This window comes from Misgurnus anguillicaudatus, chromosome 24 (genome assembly GCF_027580225.2).
Source record: "Misgurnus anguillicaudatus chromosome 24, ASM2758022v2, whole genome shotgun sequence".
NCBI classification, from domain to species: Eukaryota; Metazoa; Chordata; class Actinopteri; order Cypriniformes; family Cobitidae; genus Misgurnus; species Misgurnus anguillicaudatus.
In genome coordinates, this window is record NC_073360.2 from 7,514,962 (window position 1) to 7,527,237 (window position 12,276).

Consider the following 12,276-nt stretch of genomic DNA (forward strand, 5'->3'; position numbering starts at 1 on the left):
ATTAACATTGTTACTAGTGGAAATGTAATTCTTAATATCAAGAATTGAATTTGAATGGCAGCCTATGGTGATATTTCACTACACTCAAAAAAACGATTCCTGGCAATATTAGCTTTTAAGTATTTGGATCATTTAAATTTTATTTAAATACTCGTTTTTTAAAATATATGTAATCCGATTTATTAGAATATATATAAATCTGTTCAATTTAAAAAGTATTAGATTTAATCAGTTAAAATGTATGAATATGAATTAAATAAATCTAGCCGTGACACAAACCGGATAAATTCTATGAGATTGATTTACATACAAGTGTCAGGAAACTGACTTTAGTAGAAGCGGAAATGACGTCTATTCACACTCCAGTCAGGAGGTGGCGCCACAATCAAAAATAGACGCTACAGCACATGGACTTCGCCATTTTGCATTGGACTGGATCGTCATCTCACTAGTCTACAATCGCCAAATTGTAGGTGAGTAAAGTTAACAAGTTTGATGTGATTATCTTAAATATAATTGTCTGTTGTTTAATTGCATGTGTGACGCGTTGCATGTTTCAGAGTAAAATACACCTCAATAAACAGTCAGACATCAACAGACGGTCTGTTGGAATGTACGTTAAGTTACCCTGCAGTGTCTGTTGCTTTTATTGGTTAATTTTTGTGGTTTAATGTTTGAAACCTAAGAAATAAATAAAGTCATAGGCTACTGTAGGCTTATCAGAATAAAATAATCATAATCTCTGTGACTTTATTAACAAAAGAATGTTACAATTATACTATGTTGTTGAGTGCATTGTGTGTCTAACTAAAACTTTTTTTTTTTTTACAGATACAGCATCATTTCATCGTCTATATGGTGGGACAACCTGCTAGACAGGGTATGTAAGTTATGCTACAAAGATATTGATTTCTGATGCAAAGCTGGATTTTCATCATTCCAGTGTCAAATGATCATTTAGAAATCATTTTAATATGATGATTTATTGTCAATATTGGAAACAGGTGGGGGTTTTTTTTCAGTAAATGCAGTTATGATAAGCATAAGAGGCTTCTTTCCAAACATTTCACCGGTAGTGTACACACATGCTGGGACACAATATTTCTGAAACAGAAAAATACATACTCTTCGTCTCACAAAATCTTTATCTGTCTCTATAAAAACTATTATCTACATAAAATATTGTTAAAGAAAATCATTAAATAATGTGTTTTTTTGTCTTGTTCTAGTTGAAGACATCTGTATCTACCTCAAAGAAGGCATGGAGAGACACATTAAAGAATATGTGGTAAGTGTATGTCAACCTACTCTATTTTTATATCTATCTATTTATATGTATGTGTACGTGTATGTATGTGTGTGTATATAAATATCTTATGGATGACTAGACGTTTAAACAAGGTGATTATCTGTTTTCAGGTCTTTTGATGGTTTTGTGACTAATGTTCTATTATTTTACACATTTGAATCAGTCTACATATTTTAAATATCAGAGTTTGTAAAACAATTTGCCTGCACATTTTTGAAAATTTCACTTTGACTGCTATTGGGACTGATTTTTTTGTTGTTCTTCTCCAGAATTGTGAAATTGGTGAGTTGGGGATTGCACAGACAGTGGAAGTTTTGCAAAACCTACTTGGTGTCACACATGGGTGTGAAATTACTTTTTGGACTCATTTATGCACTTAAACTGAACTACCAGAAGAACATCAGGTGCACCTTTGACCTTTCAAAAAATCCTAATGGAACTGGACTTGATACAACCAAGCGATCACTGAAAGATGCTTCAGTGAATACCTGACAGACACGCTGATGCATCCCCCTCAAAGTGGGTACATTTTTGTACATTTACAAGTGAACTTTTTAACATTAAAGGAATATTGCACTTTCATTAAACAAAAATCCCGATAATTTACTGTCTGTCATCGAAAATGCCTGTCTTCCCCTGTTCAGTCGAGAAGAAATTGTTTTTTGAGAAAGACATTCCAGGATTTTTCTTAATTTAATAGACCTTATTGGACCTCAACAGTTAAGTTTCAAAGCAGCTTTAAAGGGCTCTAAACGATCCCAATCGAGGCATAAGAGTTTTATCTATTTAAAAGACTATCATTTTTGGCAAGAAAACTTTTAAAACACAACAACTTGTCTTGCATTATCCATGTGATACACAGTGTGACATTGTGTACTACTTAATAACGTTGAAGTTTACACATCACAAATGTGAAACGCACATTTGTGGACCATTTTAAATAATAAACGGACCCAAAGACATTAAGTAGTATCATTTCGCATACAACAACATCTGAACGCTCCTCTTTCTCCTCGCTTGTAAACACTGGAGCGGTAGTTTCAATTATGTCATGCTAGCGTGTCACACAGCTAGTGCAAAACGTTGTGATTTAAAAGTCCTCTTTTATTTTTATTTTTGAAAATGACAATCGTTTGGCTAGATGAGACCCTTATGCCTTATTCGGTATAATTTAGAGCCCTTTTAAATCTGCATTGAAACTGTAAACTTGAGGTCAAATAGTCTTAAATTGAGAAAAATCCTGGAATCTTTAACTCAAACTTTATTTCTTCTTGACTGAACAAAGTAAAACATAAACGTATGGGGTTAGAAAATTATCGGGATTTTTGTTTTATTAAATTGGAATATTGCTTTAACAATTTTAAATTTTGAAAAGTTTTTGAAAAATGTAATTGATGTATATCTAACATGTAATTAGAGATGCATGAAAATTGTTAATGGCACACAGCCACTCAAAACACTAAGCAATGTGACAATGTGTGTTTTTTTTTTCTTACCACCCAATCATTATAAATTATTATTATTACATCATGTCACAGATTTCTTAAAATGTTAAATTAATGTTTTTGTCCCTTAATTATGTCAAACTCGAGTTTTACAGGGTTTTTTGTATTTCTGCAGCCTGTTTGCTCAAAATGTTTTCACTTATTTGTGGAATGAGGTTGATTGTGGCTGAAATGTCTGAAACACACTTATTTATTTAATTTTTGCACACATTACGAGGTGTATAAGCCATGGCTGTCATGCTAGTTGTTAGCTGCTCTTTTTTGCTGCCTTATGAGTAATGCCTTGAAGTATTAAATAAATTGATAAAATGTAAAACCAAGTGGTCTGGCTCTTCTTTTATTTTTTGTGTTTTTTTTGTTATAGCATATTGTGATTTAGGAGGGTGAATGGGGGATGAATATATAAATGTATAAATGGTTTATTAGTAAGATACCTAAATGTAATGTATTTTAAGTGAATTGGGTTTATTAATAAAGAATACATAAACTATTTTTTTTAATGCATTTAAAACACATTGGATTAAGTAAAACTATTACATAAATTTTACTGGTTTCATTTACATATATCTAAAAAATATCTATCATATAAAGCTTATTTGTTTTTTTTAGATTAGAAGTATGTAATCCAAATGGATGGAAATGTTACATGTAATCAAAATACATAAATCTTATGAATTAGGCCTAAATATTTTTTTGAGTGTAGTGAAAATACAATTACATATATCAAGAATTGAATTGTTGATATGAAGAACTGAATTGTTGATATGAAGAATTAAATTGTTGATATGAAGAATTACCATTGTTACTAGTGGAAATGTAATTGTTGATAACAAGAATTGCCATTGTTACTAGTAGAAATGTAATTTCTGATGTCAAGAATCAAAATTTTAACTAGTGAAAATTGAATTGTTGATATCAAGAACACAACGAATAAAAGTTAAAACGGCTTGCCATACATTGTTACTAGTGGGAATGTAATTGTTGATATCAAGAATTAAATTGCTGATATCAAGAATTAACATTGTTACTAGTAGAAATGTAATATCTGATATCAAGAATTACAATTTTAACTAGTGAAAATTGAATTGTTGATATCACAAATTCATATCCTACGAATGAATAAAAGTTAAAACGGCTTGCCATAGCTTACACATTCAGGAGATCAACAAGATTTAATAAAAAAAAACACAATAATAGAATGTAAACTAAGAAGCTGGCATATTTTTTAATGTTTGGTTTATTAAGTTTCATAAAATCAGTGTATTCAAATTCACTTGTGCAAAAGGGGTGAAAATCCTCATGAAAACAGATTTTCTGATGTTAAGCATGTTGAATGACTGCACAAACAAAACTATTTTAATCTAAAATGGACTCATTTATTTATTATATAATTTATTAATAGTGATGTTCTTACAAGTCGAGTGGAGACACAGTCCATTGTAAGTGTATTTCTATCTCGTTTTATAACTGAGAGACATGTTGAAATGCTACATAGGCTACTGTATACCGTCCATGTTTCATTCTGGAGTAGTGGGAATATTTGAACTGTGTATCCCAGAAGTACACTGCATACTGTATGCTCTTAATAAATAAACACTTCACAGTTTCACAGACTTCATTTCATGATCGGAACAGTTCATCAGCCAATGTATTTCATTCTGAGGCAGTAGTCATGAAATGTAAAACTCGTAAATCTGGGTGTCTGGGTTGTATTACCGAAGGTGCTACCAGACCGAACTGTGGTCCAATTAATGCGTCGGGGGCACAATAAGTTTGAGCGTGTGATCCAGAGCCACTGCCGTAAGACCCCAGACTCGATATTTAGGACTGTGAAACACCGGGAGCGTGTAGCCATATCGCTCGCCTGCACGGAAATGTGTGTAGCCTCGGTTCTGAGGTCGACATAAATGCTCGAGTGTCACGGTAAAAACCTCTTCCACCTATAAACACAAAAAACTAAAGCATTACTAAACCCTTATCAGACTGTACAGCTGAAAGATAAAGGCTAGCATCTTGAATTGGGGTTCACCACACTAAAATGTAAAAGTAAAGCCATAACATTTCGATCGTCCCCTTGTGGCTGGTTTCAGTATAGGTCTAAATGGCCTATTGTTATGGTTAGGGATGTGCACGATAGGTCGAATATTTGATCTGCAATAATTCGAATAGAAAAAATACTATTTGAATTGTTGTTTTTAATGCATCACTGCAGAGTTAAGGCTACTGCTCATTTAATGCTTTTCACTTCACATGTATTGTCTTTTACAGACTTTAAATGTTAAATATACATGAACATTTTTATGTATGAATTTCTGATTTAGCTTTCTGTTATATAGCCGACTTTATTTTGTTAATACAGAGCTAAACTAGACAGACACAGAGAAGAAACGGAGAACATTTATTATATGCGGTACTGTGTGAAAAATAAACCGGATAACTGCAGATGGCCATTTAACAGCAAACAGTAGCAGCTCCATCTTTGTGAAGTGTTGTTAAATTAAGCTCGTAACTTTGCAAAGTCAGCAATAAGGCATCAAATCAGCCTATGTTATTTGTAAAATAATGTTAAAATCAGATATTCTTGTTAGATCCGTCTGTTGTTCTTACCGGATAACCACGGAGGAGAGTTTTCTCCGCAGCCCGGGCATTATTGTAGTCAGAAGAACAGGCTTTCACTGGCGCAGGTAGGCTAAATATTTTCTTTCTTCACAAAAACATGTCAATCTAAATAAAGACGATATTCATATGCCGACTGTGCAGTCTGCTATGTATAGCCTTTGTTTTTCTGTTCACTCTGGGGTCTCACTTGGTGTTTCTTTCTTTTCTTTTAAACGCCATGCCAGCTTCTAAGGATGTTCATGGCGAGAATAAAGTGTAATTAAATAAAGTTAGACTAGAAGAGATGTTTAAAATTCATTTCCTCTAAAAATCTTAGAACTATGTTTGGATTCACTTGATTAAAAACATTTTTAAAAGTAAAAAAGTTTTCTCACAAGGACAGAGGTAATACAATCAATCTACAAGGATATAAAGGTCCCGTTCTTTTTGTCTTTTTGAAGCTTTGATTGTGTTAACAGTGCACAATATAACGTGTTCATGCTTCACATGTAAAAAAACACAGAATTTTTCACACAATTTACTTATCTGTATAGCGCTTTTTTCACGGGCTGATGTCTTTCATGTTCTATGAAGTCCTTCCTTCAGAAATACGCATTGAGTTCTGATTGTGTAGTTTGTTTAGTGTGTTGTGATTCGATAGCAGCTTAGCTTAGCAGAGCCGATTGAGCCAAAGCTGGTGACTGACGTATTCCTGTGGGCGGAGTTTAGTCAAAAAAACTGTTTTACTGAAGTCATTAAAGCAGGAAGTAGAGGGCTGTAGTCCAAACCGACCGTTCACTGTAGGCTTTGAAAGGCGAATTCTGTTAAAGAAAATATATCCCCCGCCAGTGAACTTTGTGCTTTATCATTTTACAGGTATTAATTATGCTAATATTACGGTGGCCGAGAAGTGCAAACCTAAACAACAAATCTAAAATCAAAACAACAAATTAAAACCACAAATGCAAATTTAAAAACAAAATTGCAAGTCAAAAAACACAACAACAAATCCAGTGTACAAACAAAATAACAATTCAGAAAACAAAATAACAAATGAGAAAACCAAAAAACAAATGAAAAACAAAACGACAAGTCAGAAAACAAATTAAAAAGTCAGAAAACACAACAACAAATCTACAAACCGGAAAGGGTAAGTATATTGCGCGAATGTAATGGTTACTGCTGATTGGATGAGACCGCTGTCAATCAATACAACTACTTCACTCAAATTCTGCTTTTCAACCATTACACTGGAGACTTGTCATTGACGTGGGAATGCTTAACAAAAACTCGAAATATGGATTATAACGTTAAGTTTATTAATGTCTACGTATTGAATATCGTGTTATTGTGGTAAAGTTATAGGTCATTTCTAAGTTAGCATTACGTATCTGCATTAAACAGTTTTAACTCTTTCACCGCCAGCGTTTTTTTTAAAAGTTGCCAGCCAGCGCCTGTCACGGTGTGTATACACCGAAAAAGGAAAACTAAAGGAGAACCCAAACGCAGACACGATATACAAAAATAAACTAAAATAAACTAAACACCCACGTGGGGGTAAAACAGATGATGAAACTAAAGACTGTGGTAAAACACAGACTGTGGTGAAACTAAAGACTGTGGTAAAACACAAACCAAAACACGGGAACAACAGGAACAGCTCTTCAACACGAAATACATGAACACAGAGATACAACAGCTTCGACAACGAACGCGCACACGACAGAAAACGAGAGGGCATAATAAAGACACCACATCAATGAGGAACAGGTGAACATAATTAATTACATAAGACATGAGTACATAAAGGAGTAGGGTAAAAGTGACAAGACACTGGGAACACGTGACACAAAAACATAATGTGAAAACACGTGTTCCCACACAGAACACAATGCTGCCATGGCCTTGCCCTCAGAAATCAGACCTGAATCAAACCCCAAGGTCTGGCAAGACCATGACAGCCACAAGACACTGGGAACACGTGGAAGCCACACATACCATATGACTCCACATGTCCCCACACAGAACACAGTACTGTCATGGACCTGCCAAATGTACTCAGACCTTAATTTAGTACAAAAGGTCTGACAAGCCCATGACAGCGCCAGCGTTTTTCATGATTTTCACAAAAGTTTAATGCCTTCCAGAAAATGTTTTTCTTCAAATATATAAACATACAATATACCAAATGAAAGAACAGACCCTCTGCTTTCAAACAAAAAAAAACGTTTCATCCTACCTTCAGTAGTTCCTTTGTAATCAGCTTTTGAATATGGGTAGGTTTCTGCAAAAACACCACGTTTTGAGCAAAAAGCAGAGATACTTCCATTTTTGTGACGGACTTTTCGTAGAGATCCCATTCAGAGCGATCTTTAAAACAGACACGGACATGCAGCAGCTTGTCATAGGGCAATACTTCCGGTTTTAAAAAGTTGCGGAAGGGCGCCACCTTGTGGATAATAGCGGTATTGCAGAAAGACGGAAATAATCGTCATTGGCGGGGAAGCGTTTTCTCTTGATTGACGAGATATCTCTAGCCTGACTACGTCAGACTTCGTACTTCCGCTAAATTTCATTACGCTTCTGTACTCAGTCTGAGATACCTCCCATTCAAACCGTTTTCCTCCGGTCTCAAAACGTCCGTCCAATCAACAAACAGAGGGCGGGCTGAGAGCCGTGACGTAGACGCTAAACGTCGAATCACGGTTGTAGTTTGTTGTGGACATGGAGATACAGAAAGCTATTTGCTCTGTTGTGGAGAACCGGCACTTGCCAACTTAAACCCGAACAAGAAAAGTGTTTGTTAAACATTTGAATGGAGATTATGTTGTTGCCCTACTCCCGACAAGTTTTTGGAAAAGTTTAATTTATCAACTTTACCGATCGTCAGCGAGAAACTGTGTGCAGCACAGCTTGACGTGCACAACGATCGAGAAATCATGGAAGGGAATTATATTGTTCACAGTTAATGGTGGAGGACGCGTGGGCAAGCATTCTTTGGTGACATTCCTGATTAACCAGAAAATAAGGTAGGAAGATTTAATTTACATATGGTTATGGTTGTCTGGTGGAAGAGTTTGAGAGGAGAGAGGGGCGTTCCTCCCGTTAGACGTGAGTGGAAAGCCACCGTAAGGATAGTGTTCAACTAGCTCTGGCACGATTTACTTAACATAATCTGCAAAAGTCGTTCATAGCCATGTTAACTCTGGTATTTCGCTCGATGGGTTTATACGTGTATTTTACAGCAGAGATTCGATGCGGCTGATCCGGCGCATAAAGCACATCATATCCAAATGTTATGTGTGATTGGCTTACGTTTAGACCAATGATTTTAAACTTCAGACAAGCCCCTCCCACGAGAAGGAAAACGATTGTCAATTATGCCCAGCCAGACTCTGTCTATGAAGCGAAGCAAAATAGCAGAGGATGGTATTACCAGGCTAAGATATCTCGTCAATGGCGGGGAAAGAGTTATAAAGCAGTAACGTTAGTGATAACTTTAGCAACAAGGATATGCATTTTGAAGTTACTGTAAAACCTTACCTAACTCTTTGCATTTTATATTTAAATGTGATTGCTTTCCGGTCAAAATATTGTTGTTTGTAATAGCTTGACACCCATAAAGTGCTAAAACAATTCTATAAGCTGATGCTATTCATTGCCTTTACCTTTCTGTGTCCATCTCTAAACAGCACACAAGCGTGTCCCAGTCATCAAGATGCTGTCGAAGTGTTCCTTGTTATGTTCATTATGAAAATATTATGTTTTTATATTAAAAGTTGTTTTTCTTTAAAATGTTACATTTGTCATGACGGCAGGTTGTTACATTTTATGCTATTAATGTTATTTAACATTTTACCCAGGACAACGTATGTACACATTTCCATTACAAGAACGAGAACATTTATAAAACGTAGCTGTTATTTACATATTTGGAAATACAATGAATAATAATAGTAATACTAATAAAAGCTTCCATGATATAACAAACAAGGTTAGAATAAGTTGTTTGCAAACCAACATTTAATATTTAACATGAAGCATGAAGTAAACTGTCTGAAACAGCTTTGCCAATATTTCATTATATAATACTTTACGAACAAGAGACACATGACAAGCCTCTATCACCTCTGCACAACATTAATAAAACTCTAATCATGTTACAGAAACCTGAAGATGATGAGCTTCATCATGGATCTGTCACTGTTACCTTGTCAATAACAACTGCATTAAAACTTAGTAATACGTTAGTTTATTTTCATCTTACAAATCTGTTGCTTATATAGAAACGTGGTTGCAACAAGAGTTTGTGCTCATCATATGGCCTTAAAACAAAAAACTAACAGATGATAACGGCTGCGCCCGAAAGCTGAGGCGGCATTCCAAGGCAAGAAGGCATCAAGGCATGTCCGAATCCATGGCTGTGCGAATGTATTTCTCGGAGCTGCCTTCATGCATCCAAAATCATTGCCTCATGAGGTAGCAAGGCAACAAGTCAGCTGCTTTCGGACACAGCCATTAGCTACGACTAGCACCCTTGCTAACGGAAGAACGACCAAAACACTTACCTTTATTGTTAGACAGATTCTCAAGAAAAAAATAACACAAATACACATATTTCAAAATGGCCAAATTAAATAAATAATAAAATGTTCAGAAAAAAAAACACAAGAAATGCACAAATTTCGAAATGGCCAACTTATAAATAATAAAATGTTCATAAAAAAATTTAAATGACAAAAAATGCACAAATTTCAAAATGGCCAACTTAAATAAATAATAAAATGTTCAACAAACAAATCACAAAATAAAGCACACATTTCAAAATGTTCAGCAAACAAATCACACAAAAATGCACATATTTCAAATTGGCCAACTTAAAGAAATAATAAAAGTACAGTTTGGCAATGAGAATATACCAAAATTTGTGAAAATAAAATAACCATGGGGGCAAATACAAAGATAAAAATGTAACCAAAAATGTTAAAAAATGTTGCTGAATAGTGATGCATGACAAATTTTCTAATGTAAGCATTCAAAAGCCATCAAAATACCTAGGTGGCGTTATAGAGCCAGTTATTTCATAACTTTATTTTTATAATTTATAGCAACTCCTCACTAGTCAAGAAAGTAATTTCAAGTTAATTAAACTTAAAAATATAAGTGCAGGAAGGAATTTTTACAGTGTACACAGGGTTGGAAATGAAGTTATCACCTAGTGAGGGGAAACTAGTTTAGAATCTTAATATAAACTTTTTTTTCCCATAAATTAGCCGCAACATGTACAATCCCTTGGGTAGCATGATTGGATGGTTGAGATTAATGTAGCAAAAAGGGTTCTTACGGGTGTTACAATTTTTAGGAATTATTAATTTCACTGAAATGTAAAAAATGCTGTATGAGGAAAACAGGTAAATATTAAGTTTACGTTGATCATTAATTAAACATGAATTCAAAACATTACTTAATGATAATTTGCGACTAATTGCAATTTTTGTATTGATTAATTTAATCAACATAATATGAAAAAAAGTAATTGATGACCAAACCTTGTGATGACAGGCATCTTTTCTGTCTCCTCTCTCACCTCTAGCCAATCAAATAAGCAAGGAGAAGGTCCCTCGATAGCCAAAGATGACACATGGATTTGTACAAGAAAAGGAGGTAAGACTTTGATCATCCACACACAGTAGATATTAGGAGGATAGAGGCCGGGGTGATTTGGTGAGCTGAAATATCCCTCAGAATCCATCAACACGCCACCACATTCTATCACAACAGAGATAAACAATAAAATGACATGCATACATATAATGCCATATAATTTAATTCTATAAAATGTTTACTATTAAATAAAATGTTGGATAAGTTACTTTAAAATGTTATCAAATACAGATTATGTATTACATTGTCTACGCTATATTTTAAAAGTAATTACATTACAAGCTACTTCTCAAAATCCATATAAACAGACAATTAAACTGTTCAACTTTTTAACCTAAATATTAACTATAGGAAGCTGTAAACATGACACTTTTCAATGCGTAAATTTCTTCATGAATTTCAACAAAATGAACTCATTTATAACTATAGGGCTGTGACAGTGGGCAGTAATAGACCAACTATTAGTGGTGGCTTGGAATATATAAATATACCTTAATAAATTACAATTTAAAATATAAAAAATAAATAATGATCAACGTAGAGGTCTTCTCGGATCCAAAGAAATTTACTTTTGTGTTTTTTTAAGAAAGTGTAACGATAGATATCACGCAGGAAGCAGTTGCAGGAAATGTAAACACAGGTTTATTTACACACTGGAAATAACACAGGTAACAGGAACAAAACACAATGTCCAGATGACGGTAATGTTGATCGAAGCACTATGGTGGTAAGCGGGTGATGGTGATTGCTGGTGCCGTTGGTGGAGTGGGTCTGTGGTAATAATCCAATGGTGAAGACCGGAACATCCAACACGAAGACAATACAATAAACAATCCACATGCTACACAAAACAATCCAAAACGATATGGAGACCGAACAGAAAGCTGAGTGAGTATTTATGGAGAGTATGTAATGATCAGCCGCTGGAGTGAAACAATCAACACAGATGAAGGGAATCGGGATAACGAGCACATGACATCACAGGTGAGTAAACACCTGTGCACGAGACACGGAGGAAACAGTGTGTTTGCCTACCGTGACAGTACCCCCTCTCCCCTAGGACATCACCTGACGTTCCCAGCCTGCTTTACCTGTTGATGGTAGTCATCAATGAGGGTGTGATCCAGTATGTCCCGAGCAGGCACCCAACTTTTCTCCTCCGGACCGTAACCTTCCCAGTCCACCAAGTACTGAAATCTG

General features: G+C 34.9%; 2 protein-coding genes and 1 long non-coding RNA gene across 3 annotated transcripts in view; 2 read left to right on the forward strand and 1 right to left on the reverse strand.

Moving 5' to 3' along the window:
* Positions 1–12,276, forward strand: part of LOC129437571 (complement C2) — a 139,090-nt gene that overhangs the window by 70,115 nt on the left and 56,699 nt on the right. The gene's annotated exons all lie outside the window — the stretch shown is intronic.
* LOC129452687 (uncharacterized) lies at positions 129–1,915 on the forward strand. Its single transcript, XR_012367511.1, has 4 exons — positions 129–473; positions 832–880; positions 1,230–1,288; positions 1,579–1,915. It is a non-coding gene; the product is annotated as an uncharacterized lncRNA (long non-coding RNA).
* Positions 4,169–12,276, reverse strand: part of nudt8 (nudix hydrolase 8) — a 78,215-nt gene continuing 70,107 nt past the window's right edge. Inside the window, exon 5 of the mRNA XM_073862971.1 lies at positions 4,169–4,754. Coding sequence (XP_073719072.1) covers positions 4,563–4,754 — 192 coding nt within the window. The 3' untranslated portion in view covers positions 4,169–4,562. The remainder of the gene's footprint in view (positions 4,755–12,276) is intronic.